Genomic DNA, 24,900 nt, shown 5'->3' with positions numbered 1-24,900 from the left:
GTTTTGGCCCAATTTTCTTGTGTGATGAACATTTCCTGCTACGTTCAAGGATGAGGCTTGAGGTAAACAACAAGGATGTGAAGACGCAGAAGGAGATCCTTGTGGGAATTTTTGAACTGTGTGGGTAAAAGGTACCTAAAGTTGGGTCAGAAAATTCTTGCAGCAGTTCCAAGGAGTCTCATTGACTGAGGATCTCCAGATATCCTTAGTTTTGTACACTTTTTGTTTGGTGCCTTATATGATGCAGATTCTTCTAGGTCATCTCTGAACTCAGTGGGTAATACCTATTTGATAGTTTAAGAATCATGTAGAAAGAGGAAAAATGAGTGGTATATGTTGTTTATGGGAGAAACGAATTATTTTGGGTCTATATGTTTTATTCATTCTTAGCCGTTTTAAAAATCAGAGGCTGTTATTAATTTATTCACTGCTTTTTGCAATTCTGTCTTGTCCTTTCTGCCTAGTTACCTTACGAATATCTTCTTCTTATGAATTACTCTTTCTGTTCCTAACATTTTCTTTCTCTTCTGGAAAGAGTTTTGTCACTCAATATGTGATGTTAATATCTTCATAGGTTAGGAAAGAAAAACATTATTTAACTGATGCTTTTAGGTATTTTGTAACGTACAGCCAAAAACAATTACTTTAATAAAAGCCATTAAAAGCTGACTGGATGACCCACAGGTGGGTGAAAATCATCCTTTGATTCTGTATAAGATTAAATATATCGGTTCATTTGTATGTGCATGCATATGCACACAATTTATAACACTTTTCTTTTCCCCCCAGACTCGTGAACAACTGCAAACTGATCTTCTCAGGTGTCAGGCAAAAATTGAGGACCTGGAGAAAGCTCTAATCGAGAAAGGACAGGTAAAAGGCTCTCTTAATGTCCTCTGCCATGTCATTTTCTCCCTTGCATGCAGTGGTGCCCTTGCCATCTTCATTGCCTGCTGGTGTGTTAGTGTGACTGATGCAGCCTAATTATTACTCCAGCAGTGGATTACTTAGAGGAAAATATTACATACACTAAAAAAAAGTCCATCAAAGATTAATTTTCTAACACTAAAGTGTGATATTGGAGTATCCACATATACATGCATTCTAAATTCTGTTCCCATTGTCATTCAGTGCAGACTTTTCTTCTGTTTTGTTTCTTTGCTATATATTCCAACAAGATGTGTATTCTGTATTTGTATTTTAGAATATTTTTGGTGCATAGTGTAGGAAAAAGATGCTTCCATACCACCACACAGGATAAAAGTAGGTCTCATGCTTCAGTGTATCTTGTAAATGCTACTAGTGCATATTTTAAAAAGTCCAGGATCTTCAGGAAGGCTGGTTAGAGTTTTAGAACTGCATTTAAAAGATGTTCATTTGCATAACTACTAGAACACACTGAGAATATCAGGGAGGTTATTTTGTGCTTTGTTTATTGTTTAAAGTAGTAATTTAAGATTGCAGGTAATATGGTAATAAAATAAGACACATTTATCTACAGAGATGCATTTCAAAGACTAATAATCCTGTAGCATCAAATAAAAGCAACTTACAAATAATACTATTTATTCTGTGTAAGAAAGGTTTCTGTAAAATTCTGTATAAATTCAAAGGGGACCATATTCAAATTAAGGATAAAAATTGATAAAATTGTTTATGCTCACTTCCACACAAATTTCAATTTGCTTAGTAAATTGTATGTAAATAAAATATTACTAAAATAAGTAATATGTTACCAATCTAACAATATTGGCCCACTGAGGTTTTGGAATAGCAATTGGAACTGAAAACCTCTTGAGGATCAACTGTGGACATTTTAGTTTGTTGATGATAAAGGTGCTGTAGGCAAATTGCTGTGTAATTGAAAATATTAACAAAATAATTGACTATTACAGTGTAAGAAATAAGTTCAATGTATGTGAATAAGATAAGCAACCATGGATACACATGTAAGAAATACTTCTGTGACTTCTGTTTCTGGAATGGTACATGAAAAAGGTATACTTGGAAATCAGAATTCAGTTAGTTATTACTTTATAATAATAATAACTCTTAATAATAACACCTCGTAACCACATTTGCAACCTTGTATCTCTTGGTAATCTGAGATGGCCAACAGGAATGTGACATCAGAAGGAGAAATACAATATTGTCCCTAGTGGGCTAGTTTGTACCCTAGCATTACCTTTTCACAGAAGTGGTCTCAGTGTCTTCCTGAGATCCTGAGAACCTATTTATTCAGTTTTCCTAACCTGATAGTATTTATATTCAACAAAATAAAAGGTGGTGATGATAAACTGACTTCTTTGTGCACTATGTGATTTTTTTTCATTATTTTTTTTTCCATCATCTAGAAGGTAGTACTGATAATTTAGTAACACTTGCGAAATGTTCATTTGGGGAATCCATCCTTAAAATGTTTTCCAAAAATAAACAGTGAAATAAAAGATTCTAGTGCATTATCCCAGGAATTATTAGTATTATATTACAGCTGTAAGAAACAGAAACTGCAAATACCTTCACAATTTTCCTGAAGTCAAATTCAAACCAGAAAATTAAAATCATGTTGTTAAAAAATATTTTGAAACTTGACTCCTTCATTTCATTTATTTCAAAAATTCTTTCCAAATACATTTTTTTCCAGTACTCATTTTAGTACATTTTTCTCAGCATAACATTTTTAACACCATAACACTGAAGAACTTGTTTACTGCATGAAAATTAAAATGTGCTTGCCCATTCTTGTATGTAAGTGAGAAAAGGAGAAAAAAAGGAGAAAAAAAACTTTTTTTCCTTTTCAAAAATTTCATATTCATATTCATGAATATGAAACGTCTACAGAAAGTGGAAAAAACAGGGTATTTGAAATAAATATTGTCTTGGAGTGTTTTTGTTGGATTTTTCAAATCTAGCTGAGGGGCTTGGCTAGCTAGATTTCCTTAATTTCTAGTGCAGCATCAATGTGCAAATACCTACATGTAGATGACAAAAAAGAAGTATCAGCCTTAATGCTGTAGTGAAGAGATTTAGATTTTAAATGAATTGTCCTTTTTAGCAAGAAAATAATTTGATTTAAGGATGCAATGTCATATAAGTTGTTGGACATTGTCTTATTAAACTAATTAGAGCACAATGAACTAGGTTGTATGTTTCTCTACAAAGAGAACAGAGTGAATTTGACTGTTAAAATCCATTAAATATGAATGTCCAACTTTGTTTTTGTAATTTGGGTCTTTATAAGGATATTTGATGAAACCTTCTGAATCCATGGAAAAACATAAAAGCAAAGAGGAGCTTTGGAGCAAATGATCAAATAGAAATACATTTTTTATTAGAAGACCATCATATATCACTGTCTTTCCTCCATACCTTGAATTCCTTGTCATAAATACTGTGTATTAGCTTGATCCTCACACTTTTTTTGGGAAGAACTGTTCAAGAACAATTGAAACTGTATGTCCCTGAAAGTTATTTTCCTTTTTCTTCCCTTTCTCCATTAGGATTTATGTTATAGAACACAAAATGGGGTGCTTTTGCAAGAAACTTCCCAACTCTTTGCAATGGAAAAATAAATAGCTGAATAAATAAATAAATAAATTATTTATTTATTTTAAATCACAAAATGTCATGTAACTCTCTCTACCCACTACTTCAATATGGAAACATTTTAAAGTAAATACTTGGCTGGAACAAATTAGGAGACAGGAGACAGCTTCAGGGAAAGAAACGAACTTTTATTTTCTCTGCAGTTTCAGTTGCTCTTTGTCCTTGAAATAGTTATGATTCTTTGATGTGTGACCATTTTTATACTTGAATGTGCAACGGTGTCTGGAATCTTGTAATTAGTGTGTTTATTTGTCTTGTTTAACTATATGTATAAATGAATATATATCTTTTTAATCCTCTTCTTCCTCATAGGATTCAAAATGGGTAGAAGAAAAGCAGCTACTAATCAGAACAAATCAGGAGTTGCTAGAGAAGGTATGTGTTCAGAGTCTGGGATTTTTTTCACAATTGCTGCCCTTTATCATAAAATGAATGGTAAAAGGAAATGAATGTACCAAATACTGGAACATCAACATGAAAATTGCACACTTTATTTTTCTCCAGAAACAGAAATTCTGATTAAAATACCATTATCAATATGCTTTTGTGTTCTTTGGGAATGGAAGCTGCTCTTTACTGTGGAATTACATTTTGTACAGGCCACTGATGTTTCTAGTTTCTGCCAAAACATAATCTAAAATATTCATGATAATGTGGAATGCTATATTTTACCAGTTACACAAGTATGACTATTGTCAGGACTGCTAAATTTTAAACCTCAACTAAAATTTCCTGCTCACTCCAGCCTTGGATTTTTACACACATTAAGTGTGTAAAAATTTTTACACACATTAAGTGTGTAGAAATTACTTTTTCCACACATTAAGTAATACTAGTTGATTTAAGTCTATTGTATCATTTCCTTTCTGAAGTATTCAGAGCTAAGCATCCTCATTGTCCTTCACTGATGCTGCAGGGAATGTTAGTTGGTACTCAGAATGTAGCAATTATTATTGTTATTAGCAGATCAATATTAATACAATTGAAACAAGATAAAGAAAAGTGCATGACTAAAAGCAGTTACAGCTGGACTTCATTTATTCAGACACTTACACAGGTATTCTAAATGCTATAGCACGTTCCACCAGGTGCTACACTTCTGTTTAGTTTCATACAAATAAAAAGATCACCCAGTTAAGCTAGCCAGTAGACCAAAACTATTAGGTGGCATAACAGAGTCAGATTTGAATTTCTGTTTTGTCATTGTTAGTGCCCTAAAGCAAAAGTCTGGAAAATTAAAAATTAGACATTAAAATACTCTCCATTATTGTGTTTCATATGCTGTAAAATGTAAATGTCTGGTTATGCAAAGACAATAAGAACAGTCTGTGCATATGTTAATTGAATCCAGTTTTATTCACCTGATTTTAAAAGAAAGGTTATATTTTTAATTTGTTTAGATACAGTATTCATATCACTTTTCTTACTGGCTTCCACGTTTTTATTCTAAGAGATCATAGACTATTTTCTGCTGTCAGTTCTTAAAAATACTTTTCTGATGGTAAGTTCCTTCTTTATCTCCAAGACAAGGTCTAGTAGCTGCTGAGAAACTGAAAAAAAGAAAAAAAAAAAAAAAAAACGTTTTGTCTAAAGCCCTGATCCATAGCTTAGTATGATGTCTTTTCCATTGTTTGCAGGGTGTTAATGATGTATTTGTCTCCTAGATTTACAGAATGGAACAAGAAGAGCATCAGCTGAAGAATGAGATGCAAGATGCAAAAGACCAGAATGAGCTGTTAGAATTCAGAGTGCTAGAGCTTGAAGTAAGAGATTCTCTCTGTTGCAAACTCTCAAATGGAGCAGAAATTATGTTTGAACCCAAGCTGAAATTCCTGTAAAGATTACTGATGTCTGGTGCATGTTTAAGGGAAATCACTTAGGTATCTATTTTTTAAATGTTGTATCTTGGGATAATGAAATTGATGCCGCTGCCTTAATGTGTTTTGGAGAGAGTGCTCACTAATGTTTATGAAGATGTAATATAGCTAATATATATTGCATATAGTTTGTTTTACATCTAATAAAATATTTTGTTTTGCAGTATTTTGCCTTTTTTATTTGTTTCATTTCCATAACTACTCCTTTCCTGCATGTAAAATCACTCAGTATGTATACTACAGCATTGGTTGGCATTGCTTCAATTAACACACCTTCTCACATCTTGCATGCAGTGAAATCTAAAGATCTGACACATCCATCACATCAATGTATAATTGCTTTTAACTACATTGATTTAAGATTGACAGCATTAATATGAAGTAAAATGATCTTAAAAGAACACATTTTGATAGCAGCTTTGAAATCATTTCTCTTACCTGAATCCATTTTCTGATTGGATAAAATGGTCATGGAATTGAAATAATTTTCATCACTCAGTTAAAAGAAGGAAAAAAAACCTCTGAGAATGTCAGTTAGTGGTGAAGTACACCACTTACACAGTGTGTATGTGGAAGTAGTATGTTGCCCCTAGCAAACTTCTTTAGCAAATTCTATACTTTGAGTTAATGAAATAACTGAATAATTTTTGTGAATAAAAATTTGAACATGTAGCCTGTGATCACAGTAGAAAGCAATGGTTCTCATTGCCTCATAAATGGGGCCTGTGTGGAATTTAGTAAACTAGTTGGGTGTGATGCATTATCACACAGTCGTATTGCCTGGTAACATATTGTTCAGTTTCAAAGATCATCAGCCTTCTTAACACCATTTAGAATAGACTCTCCAAGAAACCTGTCAAAGTCACTCCTCCATAATTTTCATCCAGCACGTTTCACCAAAAATCTTGGCATGTATAACTTCTCTGATAAAGATGAAAATGTCATGTCATCCTGTTATATGGACATTCTGCATTTTGTCTTTGATATTTCTTAGTCTATTTTGTAATCTTTTATTTTATCTACCATACCTTTTAATGTCATAGCACATTATATTCTAAATTAAGGATTTAGATTATTGGAATTTCAGTAGGTATTCTGGAAGATAAAAGTGCTTTGTAATATATATTATTTGTATTCTGTTAAGCAACTGTAGAGTAAAATGCTGAACACTTTAGCATTAAATTGGCAGTTACCCTAGAATCTGCTCCCTAAAACGTGCTTTTAGAAGTAAAACAATCTGAAATATATATATATATACTTGTAAAAGGAAAAAGAAAGAAAAAAAAAAAGTGCTTCAAAACATCCTTCATAAAAGTATTTTCCACATACAAGAATTACATGAAAAGTAGCTCAGTATAATGTGTCTAGTTTTGTTATCTGCCAAATCTTTGAAGACTTGTTTCACAGAATAACAATGAGAGTATTTTTGTGTGATTGCAATAAAAGATTTTTCTCCTTAGTAGGCAAGCGCATAGACACAAATGTGATTGACAATGTTAATTCTTTAGTAAAATTGTAAATGCTTCTCATAATCAGAGCAGTATTTTTCTCAGAACAGTTAATTATTTCAGATAAAAAATTGATTAGGGTGGAAAACTGAATCTTTTTTTATCATTTAATGCAAGCAAATCCATGTAAGTTTAGTGCAATAACAAGTGATTAATTAAAAAAAAAAATCTATAATGATCACAGAAGAATTAAGCTTCTGGTTTTGTATTACAATAGCTATGTCACTTAAGTCTATTTCAAAATTAGGCTGTTAACAGGAAAATTATTTAAAATAGAGCCTTTGTGGGGGGGGGGGGGGGAGGAAATATACAGAGCACAGAGATATTTCTCTCAACATTGTAATTTCAAATTAGGTTTAGACTAGTTAATGAACAAGAGTTGCCATGCTTTGTAATCTGCTTAAGTGAATGTATTCATCCCTTATTCCCGCCATTATCAATTAAAGTGCCACATTTTATGGCTTAGGAAATCAGGCATGCATGGATGGACAGAAGAAGTAAAATATTTGCAGAAACTCTCTTTCATTGAAACTGAAGGTCTTGTTGTCGGTACCTCTCATTGTTGTATGGAGAAGAAATATGATTTTCTTCACTCACGTTCCCATGGCCATAGTGAGTTCAGAGTAAGATCCAGGGCCTTGGTTTCCAGGGTCTTCAGTACAGTCATTTTCACAACCATGTTAAAACTTCATTTAATAAGATGTCTTACTTATTGTTTTACAGTATTTTTGTCTTCCAAATAAATAATAGCAATGATATTTTGAAGCAACATATGAAAATCAAGTAGATGGTCTGGATGTTTTAGAAACACTATTAGTTTTAGACAAATAAAAATTTATAATTTTTTAGCTTTAGCACAAAGGCATATTTGTGCTAAAACCCAGCATCCTGGGTTGTACAGAGAATAGGTCTGGGGATTTCACATGCTTTAATACAAAAGTTAACTAAAGAATAAACAAGGAGTGGATACATACTTTTAATTTTATTGAGAAAATCTGTGATAATATTTGTTGATTTTTTTTTTCCTGCAGTTTATTCTTCCTAAGTAATCATTTGTTCAATGAAAGAAAGCAATAGTGAAATGAGGTTACAACTGACATTAGTTATTGCAAAGAAGTTTTTTCAGTTCCAGTGAATTATTTGGGCAACGTGCAAAGTTTTCTGGCTCTGGAGCGTGTCTGTTAACTTTGCAGAAACTGTGTGCATGGAATTTGTTAGAATCTGAAATTTTTTATTTTTTTTTTTCATAGCTATGTCCAACAGCCTACAAGTATAAAAGAAAGAAAGAAAGTAGGAGGAAATATTTGGAATATGAATAGGAATCTGTCTTTTTAATTTACAAGTCTATTTTGTAAAGGTGGGAAATAATTGTTTACATGTAATCACACATATTGTTTTTAAACGAAATCTTTCCTCAGGAGAGAGAACGAAGGTCACCAGCATTTAATCTTCATATAACCACCTTCCCTGAAAACAATGGAAGTGCGCTTCAACTGTTCTGTCAACATGAAGGAATAAAGGTATATGTGGGAAGTTAGGAACAGTTGGATGGCCAAAATGAAGAACACAATACGCAAATGAACGGTTTGCCATTTTTATCGTCTCACTGTAGGGAAGAAAATATGAAAAATACATATAGTAAGCAAATATATTTATAACTGGGAAAAGGATTTCATACAAATATGATTTGGTTGGAATCTGGTAGTCTGTCAGGAGTTCATTCATGAAAATTAAGGATAGCCAGTCAAGATAATTAGTGTACAGTCTAGGTAACTGCTGTAAAAACATTGCAGAGAAGAATGTGGGGTTTGATATGAGTCATTGTCAGGCTAGTTACAGTACTTTTGTCTTTCCTTCACAATAAATACTTGCATCTAAGGTCAGAAATACCACATTCACATACTATTTTACAACCAATTTCATGAAGTCCCTAGACATTTTGTGTGTTGAATTAATATGCTTAGGTTATTTGCCTGGATCAGGGCCTTGAAGCATGAGGTGCCTGATCCAAAAGCTATTCAAACAGGTGAGACTATCATTTTAGATCAAGCACAAGACAAACATTAGGATCTCACTTGGTTAGCTTGTGTTACTAGAAAGAAAAGATTGTTCTTTCTACTTTTATACCCCTTTCAATAGGCTAACCATACAAACTGATTTGCATGCTGGTTCACCTAAGACTGAATTCAGGCTTGTCTTGATAGTAATGTTGTGTAACAGGCCAGGCTGATTTCTCCATCAGTAACTTAGGTGGAATATCTCTGTGTTACAATCAATAGCACACACTAGTAATTTTTGCCTGTATTTGTAATTGTGTTTACAAGCTCCCTAACAGAAGACTGGTTTCTATTCAGTCCCTTAATAAGTGCAATACTTTCAGTAGTGGAAATCAACTGAAATTATAGGCTATATAGCCCCTCTCTCTTTTATGTATAGGCAAGACTGAGTAGTCTTAGAAAAAAAAAAAAAAGAAAAAAAAAAAGAAAAAAAAAGGTTACACCTGATAGGTTTAAGGTAAAACCTACATGTTTGGTTGGTTAGTCATTTCCCAACACCACATCAAGAGTCATCAATTAATGTATTGCCTTTCAAATAGACCTTCCATGGGATGCCGGATCTGCTTTTTAACTTATCTATTATTCTAACTTGCATATTCGTTGTAGCATGTACAGGTTCTGGAACTCATTTGTTTTTATGCATTGCCTTCTGTTGCAGAACATTTTATTTCCTAAATATAAATGGCAGGGTTTTGTTTGTTTGTTTGCTTTTGAAACCTCTTTTCAGTTTACTTGCCTGGAAGCAGGGACAGTCACCTGATATGGGCATACTGAAATTGCTTTCTTTTTGTGTTTTCAGTATCTTTCAAAATTGTTAGCCATTGGCAGAAAACTAGATATCACAATGAGTGATATTACAATTAATTAGAATGATTATTTATAGGTTAAGAGGGCCTAGAACTAGCATATCCTTCTGAATTCCATTCCTCACCAGTGTAACTGATCAGCGAAAGAAGTTCTTACTCAACATTGTCACAGCTGATCAAAATCAACAGCTTTAATTTTAAATTGAAGTGTATTTTAAGCTCTGCACCATTCTTAAATTACTGATGTGCACTGTTTAGAAACTACTCTAGTAGTTTCTGCAGTATTGCTGAAGTGTTGGGGGAGAGAGGGGAGTGAGGAAGGGCACTTCCCAGGATAGACCAACTTGAAAACAACACATTATTCCTATTTTGGAGCCAGGATAGTCTAATTTGTATGGACTCTCTCCCACAACTGTGTCTGGTTTTCAAGAAATCTTTCAATTCATTATTAAGCTTTACTCTCTGGAGTCTGTTGGATATAGAATCATGAGCAGATCTGTTCTGATGTAGTTATGTAATTTGCAAGCATAGCTAATTTGGCTTTAAAGAAATTGAAAGATCAATCATCCTGACTCCCAAATAATGCAGTTGTGCAACACAGATGTAAACCAGCACTATGCACTGTAAGTAATGAAACTAATGAGCCAAGACACAGCCACTGTGAACTGCTGACCTCTACTAAGAAGTGCTGAATATGAGAAGTTGAGAGTACCCGCATTATCATGGCTGTCTTTTTTTGTGTGTAAATTAAGCATTTTGGACTAACATAAGCTGGTCTTTGCTCATGCTGTCAAGACTCACTACCTTCACAAACAGCATGGCCACATACAAGCTGTCAATGGGAATATCTTTGGTCCACATTAACTGGCGGGTCATACTCAGGATAGTTCTGGAGTGTGCTACTATTGGAGGTTAAACAGTTGCATGAACAGTTTCAACAAATGAAAGCATCGTCTGCAAATTTATTCCTATTATTTATTAATTTTTATTTATTTATTTAATTATTTTTAATCAGTGGAGAGCTTTTCTTAATTGCAGCGCAGTGACTAGACACTTAATAGGGATGGGCTGGTTGCTGCTCTTTGTGGATCTGGGGGGTTGACTGGCAAAGAAATGTGACTTTCTACTCACAAAAACTGTGAGCTAGTAATATTTGGAAGAACATGTTCAGCCCACTGTGCATATTCACTTCTGCCCCTCTGAGTCTGATATGGAACTCTTCTTTTGCTTAACAAAGGGGAAGAAAAACAAAACAAAAACAAACAAACAAACAAACAAACAGAAAACACCTTCTTAACAATTATTTTGCTGTCCCTTTGACTTACATAGCCTGATGCGCTTCAAACTCCACTCCAAACAAACAGAAGAAAAAAAAAAAAAAAAAAGCAGTCATTTAGGCCTGTTTATCAGTTTTGATTTTTCTTCTGCATCCGTCAGCAGGATGATAAATGTGAAACAGTACAGTCTGACCTAATGCACAGACCTTGGGGTTGCTTGCTGTAATCAAGTGACAGTTGGCTTTGTTTCTGAAAGTATCACGTGAAAGTAACACGTTCATAATTGTGATGCAAAACTAACATTTAATTTATTTGCATTTCGTTTTTTTGCATGCAAAGTGAATGAAGAGTACAAGGGTACATAAAATGTAGCATGCAAAATTGTTTCTCAACTCCTTTATAAAAATATGTTGAACATCTTTTTCAGGATGTGAATATATCAGAACTTATGAAGAAGCTAGATATTCTTGGAGATAATGGGGTAACAATTTTTTACTTTCTAACATACTTCTAGTTTTGTGGTTATTTTAAAGCACTTTTTTTTTCCTCACAGCACTGGAATTTTTCTATCTAAAAAAAAAGAAAAGAAAGAAATTTCAAAATCCTCAAATGGAAAACAGGTCTCACTAAATAATGAGCAATTGCAAAGTTATTACTGAGTGTCATACTGAATTCAAGCGGAAACTAAGTACTTTCAATATTTTCAATCATGGGACCCATTTTGGTCTCATTTATACAATACCAAATATTATAGTTTCTTTACTTTGATACTTTGATTCTGAAATGTACAGAATTTATAACTGTAATTTAATTTAAAATTTATCACATGTTGAAGAATAGATTTCCAATCCAATTTAAAATGCATCTTTTTGTTTATTTTATTTGTTTGTTTGTTTTGTATTTTAGAATTTGAGAAATGAAGAACAGGTTGCAATAATCCAAGCTGGGACTGTACTTTCTCTCTGTGAAAAGGTGAATTCAGTAAAGATTTTTGTCTGCCTAAAGACTGACCATGTCTGCTAAGATCTGATGTAACTTTGCCAGGGAAGCATGGCTTTTCTGTTAAATGCATCTGGACTAGAGCATGTATTCATCCTTACATGGCTTTGTTGGGATTGTGATGTGTTGAGGTACAATCAAATATTCAGAATAAACCCAATTTAAAAATAAAAATTTCTTCTGGGGATGTTCCCTTAGAATAAGTTACTAAAATGTCACTAAACGAGAGCAACTTCATTTCAAGAAATGCCAGTACCCTCTTGGGACCAGGTGTGCTGTGAGGTTCTCTGTAAATCACATGACATATGACTGAAAAATTTCTGAGTAGCCTGTGCTGCTTTCATCTGTAAATTAATGGGCATAGATAACAAAAAAGAACTTGTGCAAGACAGATTATTAGTCAGGTCACTCAATTCCACATGGCTAGCTCTTTAATTCTCCAATTACAGAGAGAATATAATCTGTATATGAATAATGATGTCATTTAGAACTAAGAAGCACTTGTCTTTTACTCTGAAGAAGCTTCACTCTTTTGTAGGCTGATAGTAAATCTTTCCTAGATTTACTTTTAAAATTCAGAAACAGAACTTTAAAAGTAAAAATTGAGCATTTTGTTTAACAAGTAATTATTGCTTTAATTGACACAATTTTGATAATCTACTTATCCAAATATCTTAATGTAGGTAATCTAAATAAGGTAATTTGACAATCATTAGCTTAACTGAGCAATTGCTATAAGCAATATAAAAAGGAGGAGGAGGGCTAAAAGCGCTATCCTTTTGATTGCCTCATCGCATGAAAAAGAGGAGCTGATGATCCTTTAATTTTCCTTTAAATTCAATAAATAAGGTGGAGGAACCCCAGTATGCAAGCCTAAGACATGGCCAGACTTTAGGGGTGAGATTAGGTTAATATTGTTCAAATAAATAAATGTCTGCATAAAAAGTGCCAGTGGAATTAGTGAGATTGTTTAATTTGTGTCAGTGCAACGTACAACATACACTTTGTTATCTGTAAGTTATTTCCATTAGTAATAAGGTATTGGCAGCTTTGTCAATAGAAGTAATTCCTTAAATAAATAGAGCCATAAAATTAAAAATTAATCCTTATTTATTAATTTTTGAATGTGAAAGTTATAGTGTAATTTTTACCCAGGTAAAATTGTGGGGGGTTTATTTGTTTGGTTGATTGCTTTTGTTTCTTTGTTTTGTGCAGTCATAGTTTGCCTTAATGGATTTTTATGGTGGTTTTATCATATAATGTGATGATCAGAAACTCACCACTCTATCAGAAAGATTAAATATTTCATTTTATCTTACATAGGCTAATAGACTGCACTTTAAGACTGAAAAGAAAATAGTTCATTTTATCTCTCTATATCAATTTTTTGCCATTTTAGTGAAGTCTCTCACAGTAAACTCATAAGCACAACCTGATAGCCAATTGAATGAAGAGGGTACTCTGAGAAACACAAAATCTTTTGTCTTTTTTCCTGATGAACATTTGAGGTAAAGGGTAATGAATGACATCAAATAACTAAGTTTCTTCGTAAGAGGAGACACTATCCATATCCAAATTTAACCAAGACAAAGAATAAGAGAAAACAGTTTTATGTTGTCCTTGAGAAGAGAAACATATCACATATTTGCACAATATTGTATGTTTTACAGTACTCATTGAGAAGCTAAAATGAAAAAGAAAAGACAAAATCTGATAAGTAAAACTAGATTATTGCTTTAACATCCATTCTACTGAATGTGTAGACTTAATTTAGATTAAAACAACCCTACTACTGCCTCTTCTATTAAAATGTAACTATCTCAGATGTCCTGCTATGTGAGGAACACACAACATCCCATGTACATTCCTATAGTTCCTTAATTACAAAGTACCATATAGTAATCACAACTCATAATTAGATGTTTTGGTAAAGTAAGGGTGCTACCCTATGTAGCGTACAAGATGTGCCAGTCACATTCATGTATGCTAATTAATCACACTCAATGGTTATTTTTTTTTATCAATTCTATTAACTCCAAAAATTAGAACTTTAATTCTTCCAATTAATCCTTAAAGAAAAAACTCTTTATTGAGAATAACTGTGAGAGATGCTGAGGACTTCCAATTTCTATAGATTTAAAGGGTTCAGAATGCTCACTGTCTTGCAGTATCCTTTATCAGCAGTGGGGCTTTGTTTAGCAATATCGTCAGTCTGTCACCTTCAAAATGAAGAAAACAAAGATTATGATGAGAACAGAATCTCTGGGGGATATGATGTTCCTGCACACTTCTTTCAACTCTGTATGCAAAGCTAAATATACTAAATAGATAAAGCAAAATTCATTTATTTTTTTTATCCATTAGTCTCTTAAATAGTGGAAGGTCTAAATGCATGAATTCATGAATGCACATTTTGCTATTCTTGAAATCAAAATCCCAAATTAAAAAACAAATTAAAACAACAACAAGTTGTGCAATGCTTATCAAAGAATTAAACTAAATAGGAGTAATCTAATATTAGTAAGCATTCATCATTGGCAAAGCTATGGTTGATCTTAATGGGAACTGGCCTACATCTGGAAAAGTGCAGAACTGGTGCCCTGAAATCTTATTATTTTGTAAATCAAGCCAACAAGTATATCAAGTTGGAGAAAAAAAAAAAAAAAAAAAAAAAAAGATTAATTTTGCATTGCTTACCCAAATCTATGTTGCATCTTGAAGTTTACAGGAGGAAAGAAACTTTAATAAGAAGATAGCCTCCACTTACTGTTTTTGATTATGTTTCTATAGTCCTCCATTCTGCCTGTTTCCACAACCTGCTTATTCAAGTGTAACTTCAAAGTGAATAGATAATAAGGGGGAAGCATATGCCTGGGAATGTTGGCAACAAACTTGCAAAATGTTCGGTGAAAATTTTTCACAAACTCTGTTTTTTCACTTTTTATTTTTTCCTCTTCATGCTACTATATTCATGTAGTGGTTAAAACAGATAGAGGGGACAGAAGCTGCACTGACACAGAAGATGTTAGATCTGGAGAATGAGAAGGTAAGTAAAGGTCACCAAAACCAGAATTCATTTAGCTAAAAAAAATCTTTTCAAGGGAAAGTGTATAAACTTCAGCACAGATTGACATGCTGCCTTTCTCTGCTTAACTGAGATTGCTTCATGGTGGAACTGGTAAGTACTATCCCAGTTTAATGCTTGTGTTTTTTGGAGTGGGAGGGAAATGTCAAAGCCATATAGAGCAAAAATAGCAAAATATATACAAAATAGCATATGAAGGCATAACTTTACAAAGCATATTAACCAAACAGTGTGAAATTGTCTTTGTGCTTTCTCTATGTATTTATTTGTCTGGCAACAGCATCGTCTTTTTAATCTTTTTAATCATGCTTGAAGAATTGCTAAATCCTTTGGTCTCTGGTATTCAGTTTCTGGACAAGTTGTAAAGGCCTCTTCCTAATCCAGATTACCTTTCTTGCACCAAGGTCTTCCTGTTTAAAGGCAGAATGTTTTCTCAAAAGCACTTCTGTTTTACATAAGAAACTCAGTGTTATACTCACCTTATTTTTCCATATGATGGACAAAGAGTTTTGAAATGAGTGCTTGGTTTTATTGGTTTACCATTCATATTGTGCTTCTCATCTTCAAAAAGCTTTACAAACACAGGTTAATCCTCACCACACCTTTTCCAGGTAGATAAGTAATCAGCATTACATCCATCTTAGAGAATCGGAAACTGAGACAAAGAGGTTAAGTGATTTGCCCAGGGCCACTGAAGAATTGTGTATTTGGGCTGTGCTCAGACTGTGTTCTCAGTTGAGTGTAGCTGATTGTAATGCAATACAAATACAAACAAATGCTTGATTGTTTATAAATGATTGTTTATAAAAGGGATTGGTAAACAATAGTTTCTTTCTAACTTAGTTTGTTATCCTCCCAGTTATTATCTGTGATTTTTTTCAAGTATTACTCTGGATAGCCCTGTATTTGTTTAGAGCAGCAATCTGAAACTCTTCATTGACAATGACTGTATCTCCTAAAACAGAATCGTGAGATGAGTTTAGAAGAAATATTCCACTATTCCACTTTGAGAAGGGTTGAGGTTTAGTTGTCCTTGAAGCCCATGTTAAGAATTTGAGATCTTGCTCGTTTTCTTGTAAGCCATTTGTAAGCATATGTAGACTAGGCCTTTTTTACTATGCATTTAAGAGTGCATGGTAGAACTGCATCTTCTACAACAGCCATGACATTGTTGCTGTAATCTGCCTAAGAAAACAATGCCACCTGGGTGGTCAAGGTGGGATTCAGCTGCATTAGCATAATATCTAATATATATTAGATTTCTTAGAGTTATGTACAAGAGGGGCTGGGAAGTATGTCCTGTAAGACCTGTTGGGGACCTTTCTTGACAGCTAAAGTAGCATTCCCTAGAATGGCTACAATAGCAGCAGACACCGGTCTGTAAGGGAATTCCAGCCTCAGGATCAAAGCCTGGCTTAAACTTTAGTTCTAGTTTCAGTATTAATTGATAAGTAATTAAAAGAACTCCATAAAAAAAAAATAATAATAAAATACAAACACTTGAATAATAAAGATTATAATCCTTATACAGAAAACAGCAATTTAATTAGTCTTCCAATATTGGCTTTGTATGTTGCTGCTGTCACCAATTATGAATTGTTCTTAACAAGGGGCTGGCAGGTCATCTACAGGTACAAATGTATTTGTAGTCATTTTGTACTCACAGCCCCCCTCAAACATTAATTTGCTGATCAGAGTGCATTTATTTTAAAGCAAGATGTTTTGACTTACAATTCATCATCAGTACTGTTCATGTTTAGTCAAATGCTACGTCAGTGCTACACCAACAATTAAAAGAAAAAACTTTGGGCTTGCACATGTATGTCTGAAGGTGAAATTTGGTCAAATAAATGACTTTTTATAGTGCTAAAAAAAGCTACAAACAAGCATCATCAAAAAACATACAAGACTCCTGTATATTTAAATTGGGATCTATTCTATGTGTTACATTATATATGTACGTCTATAAGAAATGCAAGAGTTTGTTGAATAGAGAAAAATCAATGAAAAATACTAAATTCAATCAAAAGGCCTCTCTGCTTTAGGACTACTACTATTTTATTTTTTATTTTTGAGAATGAGGTGCCTTAAGAGAAAAGTTAATAAAACCAACTAATTAATTTATGATCTATTTATTTTCATCAAAACACTCTAGTGGCATGTTTTGTGAAACCACTGTCACCAGTCCCTTCTAGTTTGACTATTCATTCAGACATTCAATTATCCATAATTTTCCTGCAACATCATGCTTTTGGATATCAAGTTTCACTGAAATCCCACCCTGTTTTACAACTTCTCTGGTGTAAGGTGTTGCTTCTGTGAAACTTAGTGTGTTTGATTATAAAACAACAACAACAAAAAAAGAATCCCTGTAAAACCTTGGTGTGTTGAAAACTTCTTCAGCCCTTTAGCTAAAGTCACTTAACCTCTCTGGCATCACTTTACCTATTTCAAATTGACCTTTAACAGTTGAGAACTGAATTTCTATGGCTTTGCCAACACATCAGGGATTGTTGCTGCAGGATACAGCTAGGGCATGCTCTGATTTCCTGTCTAAAAGGGGCTAGGCAACATGGATTATGTTTTGCCCCGTGAATTCCTGAGGGGTGTATATTGTATATTTTTAGAAAAACAGTAAAGTGACCTCACTGTTGTTACTCTCATCCCTCTCTTGGCATGCCTGGTGCAAATAATGACTCTTGGACCAAATGCATGCAACCTCACATTCACAAACTCTCCTTTGTGTGCAACTCTGGCAGGTCTAGACAGGTTTGTACACTGGTGAAGAGGTCTGCACTTTCTAGGTACACCTTGGTAGTACATGTATTTTGGTAGTACACATGTATTTTAAGTGCTCATATTGTAAATTTGATATTCTGAATATCATTATGATTAATGTGATCATTAGCTAAGCTTTTCTTTTGCTTTCAAATGGAAAGCTCACATGAAAATGATGGCATTTATGACTGCTCGTGACTTAGGATAAAGAACAAACACTCCCTTGTTTTTATTATTGCTCAGGACCTGTTCAGTAAACAGAAGGGTTATTTAGAGGAAGAACTCGACTACAGGAAACAAGCCCTGGACCAGGCATACATGGTAGGAAAAGAACAGTCATTAAATTTTCTTGTTTGAACAGATTTGATAAAATACAATTGTTGTTGTTTATTTTTTTTTTCTTTCTTTCTTTTAATTATAAATAGGGTTCTCTTTTAATTCACTTACTGTTCTGCCAGAGTAGGAAATCAATTACAACTTAAATGGGGAATTAGAAAATGGATGATATTATTTAGAAGTGTCATGGTTTTGATTTATTATTATTTTTTAATTCTAAAATGTGTGAACATCTCATTAGTACATCTAGGATGGGAAGAGCTGGCTTATATGTGCATGAAATTATCCTGGTAAAATATACCAGAAATAACTTCAGAACTCCTTTGATACTGCTTTTCCCTAACCATTTGTAAATACTGCTGCTGCTAACCTATCCCAAGTTGGGAATGCTTATTCTTCCTATGCGATCCCTTCCTGTGCTGCCCTATCCAACTTTACTTTTCCTATTTTTCAAAGGGAAAGCTGCAACCTCACCTTCTCTCAGGCTAAGCACCATAAAATGAAGTCTCTGGAATTATTGAGGAATTGGCAAAACTGCACAGCACACTTCCTTAAGTGTTTGACTTGAGGAAACCAAAATATGATGACCTGAAGAATTGTTCATACATCACAAATATTTCTTATGGGCAAAACATTTTCAAGAAGGAGCAAGGTTTAGTGCTCAGAGTAGATAACAGATGGAACCAAGCAGGCTCTATTTCTAGCACTGTGACCTTGGGCAAGCCATTTAACCTCTCTGCCGCTGTTTATGCATCACTAATATGGATAGAATTACCTACCTCACAAAGGTGTTACGAGGACTAAAGGGATGTTGTCAGATGCTTTTGATCTAAATGTCATTGTATGTTGTTTTGTAATAGGAACATACTAACCCCAGTAGCAAGAGAAATACTGCCATGATTCCTTTCTTTCTTTCCTATTGGGAATACGGTTCTCCATATGAATGTAAAGTTCTCCGGTGCTCTCTGCTTTGCAAACTACCAGAGTTTTGGTTAGGTATGAAAATCCAATTAGCAGTCTGACAAATGGCAAGAGACTGAAGAGGGATTAGTGTACCCTTAAGTGTTTTTTTCCTCATTGCTTTTGGCAGCTGGTAATAGAGTGAAGTAGATGTCAAACAATGGATAGCAGGACAGTAAGAACAAAAGGGAGAGAGGACAGTCCTATTTTTGTTGTTCACAGCTTTCCCTTTGTTTGCTGTGGCCTTGTTATTTTACAGAATGGTTTAGCAATTCAGTAGCAGTTGAAGGGAATCTTAGTTTGCATTGATCTTGTAACTTTCAGCATCAGGGGTTTCGTTTTTTTTGCCAGGTATTGAATGCAGAACTACCATGAATCTTTCCTAAATGGAAGAAACTGATCATTTAGTGGAATAGAAAGCTTAGCCCAGGTGTAAATAGGTGCCGGATGGTTCTGTGCACTGCATATGCAATGCTGCTCACTGCTCATGGCTGCTGCTTTCTGTCCAGCTGTCTGTGTCTGTCCTCCCCTCCTGCCTATGGCTTTGCTCCCTAGCCTTCTCCTCTAGCTCTGGGAGGGTTGTTTGCTTGCTGGATTCAAATGGCAGCCTGTCTGTATGTGATTTGGGTTGCCTTAGAAAATCCAGGAGCTGGAAGCCACGCTGTATAATGCCCTGCAGCAGGATCCAGGAAGGCGGGCGAGCGAGTCGCTGACTGAGGCCCAGAGGGAGGATTTGCGGGCGGCAGTGGAGAAGGTGCGGCGGCAGATCCTGAGGCAGAGCCGCGAGTTTGACAGCCAGATCTTGCACGAGCGAATGGAGCTGCTGCAGCAGGCACAGCAGGTAATCCCTGGTCTCTCTCCTCCCTCCTGTCATTGTTATCACTGTGGTTGCCACCACTGCACATACAGCAGCACCACCTCACCCTCACCTCGTCGAGTCATGCTTACTCTAGGCTTTGTACTGCTCCCATGTAAAGAAGATGAGCAATGTGAGGACCCTGTTGTCCTGGGCATGGTATGCACGCTAAATGGGTCACTGTCTCGCTACAAAGTTGTGTTGCACAATCTGCTTCTTGGGTGTGGAACTACAGACAGCCACAGGGCTCCACAAAGGGCTTGTTGTAGGTTTAAGACCTAAATTACAAGAAGCTTGAATGGAAGGATGGTTGTAAGACTGTAACACTATGAAAAGAGGAAAGGTAAAAGCAGTAGTTTAAGGGACTATTAACAAGCCTTCATGCCTTTAATTTAGTTTAGAAAAGCCTTGTCTCTCTAAACAACTTCCTTTGGGACAAATATTTACAACTTAGAATCAGGCAATTTCCCAGCTTCTGGAAGCACACTAATTACTGGAGAATTCTTTCATAGGATTACTGTTTTTTCTGTGCAAGGATTCACGGAAAGAAGAGAACTGCATGTCTCGGGGTGTTAATTATTCCAGCAGGAATAATTTTTCCTGCATGGTTCCTCATTATAGTAACCTCTGGAAGATGCAGGCAGATGTCTTAGGTCTTGGAGCCTGCCCTCCAGTTGCTCTGGCTACTTTCAATGCAAATCTGGAATCACATATTTTAAATGCCAGAATCTGTAGTATGCAGATGTGTTCAGGATGCTGTTGCTGTCTCAAATGTTGGTAGGGGTAGGTACTGCTTTCACTTTAGTCCAGACTTCTCTTTATTCAGATTTGCTTTGTAGATTAATACAGGCCAGAACCGATGTAATGTGCTGACCCAGGACTATTTTGTTGATCTCCTCTCATTATGCAGTGATGAGAAGTACTTACGCTGTGTGACTTACTAAAAGTCTCCTTTTTCTTGACACCTTCACTATGTTGCCTTGGTTTGGAAGTTGCAATATTGAGATCAGGAGAACAGGAGCAACTCTTGCATTTATTTATTTATTTGTTTGTTTTTAATGGGTGTCAGATCAGTGGTGGTGTACGGAAAGCTGGAGAAGGTATTACCAGCTGGTACTAAAAGTGCCAGAAAGAGACAGTAGAGTAAATACATATGAAATTTGGACGATAAGAATGGAGCCAGAAGTTATTAGCTTAGTGTTATTAGTGTAGCTGAAAATTTGTGAGAATGGGTTTTATTTGCTAGTCTAATCTCCTAGCCACACTTGTGGTGTTTTTGTACTTTTTTTTTTTTTTCTTTTCCTCAGATTGGTAATGCAGTGCTTTTCAGTTAGGTAAATATTATTTATCACTGACATTTAATGGGTGTGAATGTTATTTTGTGTTGACTCTATTCATTGACTAGTGAATACAGCATTAATCATTTTAGGTTCTATTACAGCTCTGAAAGATCAAATAAAGCACTTTGGGCTCCAAGCAACCACGAGTCTGTCTTTACCCAAAACCTCTGAAACAATAGCTGTGGAATAAGAATTTTATTTTTTTAGCTGTATAAATGTCTCTCATCAGGAACACAGACCCATTCAGCCATGTGCTACAGAGGCTCACAACTTTTCAGATTTTCCTTCAAATTGGCCTGTTTCAGTTCTACTGGATCTGATAGATGATAGAGTTTTATGTCTACATTTTCAAGAGAGGGTTTCAGAGGAGCAGATAACACCACATGAAAACTTGATGCTAAAGCCTCTACATCTAAGCAATATGCAGTCTGAGATTTTTACATCAGACCAGATGTAGCCTAGATGATGTATGATGCTCTTTGAAGGACCACAATTGACTAGGACCTTTGTGTGGCCTGCTGTGGACACCTGGGCAGAGCTTCTGATTTAGGTTCATATAACATTGGCAAATAGGATGTACTCGTAGGAATATATTCATAGAGTGAAAAAGTATTCCCAAGAACCCAACAGGCATGCTATGTGCATTTCAGGTGTGTGTTTGGTCCCAGGGACTGCTCACTGCCAGTTAGAGCACATCCTCATTTGGGTATGGTTTATGTACTCACAGATTATTCCACAATAAAAAGTTAAATATGATGGGTATGGAATAAAACTTTGCTCCTGCTCTAAAGCAAAATATTAACATAAGCAAAGCCTCATTAGCCATGGATATTTATGTACCTGTCTCCAGATGCATTTTACAGTGTGTCATTAGAGTTTCATGTTGTGCCTATCTCGTTAGGCATGCTAATGTTACAACCCTGGAGGACATGTTAAACTAATTCTACTGCCTAATAAGGAGCTATGCATTTTTTATCATTTTTGTCATCTATTTTTAACCCCCTGTAGTAGATAGGAAAACCAAAGGCAGAGAGAGTTAATTTGCCCAGTGTAAGGGAAATGAGCATATTGCATTTCAAATCCGTCACTCGGATTCTTCTCTGTTGTTTCCTTTCTGAAGGCTGTATTTGTGGGTTCTTATGGGAATTGTGGTCAACCCTGATAACCTAGTGGTTGTGTGCAATGTGCACAGCTTAAAAAAAAACAACAGCAAAGCAACCAAACAAAATGCCATAGAATGGAACAATAGTGTCACAGAGCTAATCCTCATAGGATTGCATTCGTCTGCGCTAGCAGATGACAGAAGCTGAAATGCTACAAAAACAAGAGCATATCTGTGTTAGCAGAGTCCTAATGTCTTAAATGTCCTACATCCTTAGATGCTACATTAAATGAACCCTCCTCTTTTCTTGATATATTTATGGCCATCGGAGGTTTTGTTGACACAATGTCATTAGTAAGCACCCACTACATTTATTCTGGCAAAACTGTAGTCTAGACCTGTTCATATTTGTGCACTGTGGAGTGTCTTTGCAGTATGCACTGTTCTTAATCTCCTGAAGTGAAGGTTAAGGAGAATGACATGGCAGCATGGTGGACCTTCAAGACTGGATATGAAATGTCCGTGTTACAAACACTTTTAAATTTCTGCTTCTCTGAAGCAGAAACTATGTTTCTCCAACTGGTGATGCAGAAGGAGAAGTTGAGTTTTGTAAATATTCTTTTTTCAGGCTGAAAAGGACTGTCTGAAAAGGACAGGGATGCATATGGGTGAAAGCTGTCCACATGTGAGCCCATGCTGCTTTGTGTGTCTGCTTTTTCTAGATGTAAAGCCATAGTTCTTAGTCACTAGGTATTGGTGTTGTTCTAGTGAAATAAATGTATTTTAAGATGTTAGGCCCTGTTTTAATTTGGTAGCTCTGTTCATCTTTAGCATGCATAACCCCACATTTTTACTTTTCATTAATATAGGTAGAATTACTTGTGTATACCCACTGAGTATTAAGGAAACCAGGCTTCTGTGGAACCAAATTAAATAGATTGTGTGATTGGATCTTCTTGCTAAGACATACAAAGCTTTTATTAAACTCTGATTGCAACGTGCAAATGTGGGGGACAGATCCTTGGCTGAAGCACATTGACAGTATTCCCTTTAAGTCAGTGAAGGTGCCACCATCCTCTCTATTTGTGGGAGGCAAGATATGTTAATTAAAAATCTGTCATGAGCAGCTTGTGCTATTTGCTCCTAGCCATAGGGTATATGCAGTTCAACTGCTGTTCCTGTGTATATTGCCATCAAAAAAGTATCTTATTGTGCTGCAGTATCGTTATAAGCTTTTATAAGCCAGTGTCTGGTTTATTTCTAGCAGAACTTCATTTAAAGTAACATTTGTGCTCTAGCCAATGCAGTGGCATGACTTTTGTGCATTTTGGCTATTATGGGGATCATTACTAGCAGATTCTGTGAATTAGGATGTATTATATAAATAACATGCTTCATGGTAAGCAATATCTAAAGAGAAAGAAAAAATGTAGTGGTGTAGCTACAAAAATAATCTCTTAGAAAAGAATATTTCAAACAGAGCAATACCATATGTTTCTGAAGTAGTGATATCAACTTATTAATTAAGCAAGCTCTATTTACAGCAAAAAAAAAAAAAAAAAAAAAAGAGAGAGAGAGAGAGAAAGAGAGTCACATGTCCAGATCTCCTGAAAAAAAAGGTTGTGATTTTGTTCTCTGCTGAAACTAATAAATTTTAAAGGTCAAATTCTGCTTTATGTCTATTATATAGGACCTAACTTGAAATATATTCCTGTTGGTTTGGGTGTATCTGTTTCTGGAGTAAAAAACTGTGGAAAGTAATCAGAACCATGCTCTGAATTAGGATAGATTAATTCACATTGCACTGTTGGCAGTCTTCAAACATGAGGAAAATGTATAATAGCATTTATTCTGATTTCATTCTATGTTAAGTACAAGGAGAAATGATAAAATCTTTGAAGGACAGCAGACCGATAGACTTTCAGTTCCAAAAATGGTTGCTGCCAATCAAGAAGGATGCAAGAGACAGATTTTATTAATGTAATCCAATAATTTCCCAGAGCAGTCTTGTCTTTGTTTAAAATTACAAGAAAAAGAAATAGAAAATGTGTATGTGTGTTCACTGTGTCATCAGAAGGTGTAAAACTGTTCTTTTCTGAGTTGCTTTGTAGTCACTGTGCTAAACTGAAGTGTGTGTGTGGGAGGGGGTTATTCTAATTTGGTTTAGAATATTGTTGGGTGGAGCTAAGTTTTACAGAGTAAATAAAACCATCACTTCATTTCTAAACCTGAAAATAATACATCTGTGGAATGCTGAAAGCATCAAAATTCCAGCCTTATACAGTCGGAATATAGATGTAATTATTTTAACTA

The 24,900-nt window shown here is 34.9% G+C and overlaps 1 protein-coding gene across 1 annotated transcript in view; it reads left to right on the top strand.

Moving 5' to 3' along the window:
* The window catches only part of JAKMIP1 (janus kinase and microtubule interacting protein 1), a gene marked incomplete at its 3' end in the record, with an annotated part of 86,593 nt that overhangs the window by 47,330 nt on the left and 14,363 nt on the right, over positions 1-24,900 (top strand). The window contains exons 11-19 of the mRNA XM_084285503.1: positions 790-873; positions 3,919-3,981; positions 5,271-5,369; positions 8,410-8,511; positions 11,559-11,612; positions 12,038-12,103; positions 15,108-15,176; positions 18,237-18,314; positions 19,927-20,130. Of these exons, the coding sequence (XP_084141629.1) occupies positions 790-873; positions 3,919-3,981; positions 5,271-5,369; positions 8,410-8,511; positions 11,559-11,612; positions 12,038-12,103; positions 15,108-15,176; positions 18,237-18,314; positions 19,927-20,130 (819 nt within the window). The remainder of the gene's footprint in view (positions 1-789; positions 874-3,918; positions 3,982-5,270; positions 5,370-8,409; positions 8,512-11,558; positions 11,613-12,037; positions 12,104-15,107; positions 15,177-18,236; positions 18,315-19,926; positions 20,131-24,900) is intronic.

This window comes from Netta rufina (genome assembly GCF_964035555.1).
Source record: "Netta rufina genome assembly, chromosome: 4".
Lineage (NCBI taxonomy): Eukaryota > Metazoa > Chordata > Aves > Anseriformes > Anatidae > Netta > Netta rufina.
The sequence above is the reverse complement of the archived record's forward strand: the minus strand, read 5'-3'. Positions and strand labels throughout refer to the sequence as shown.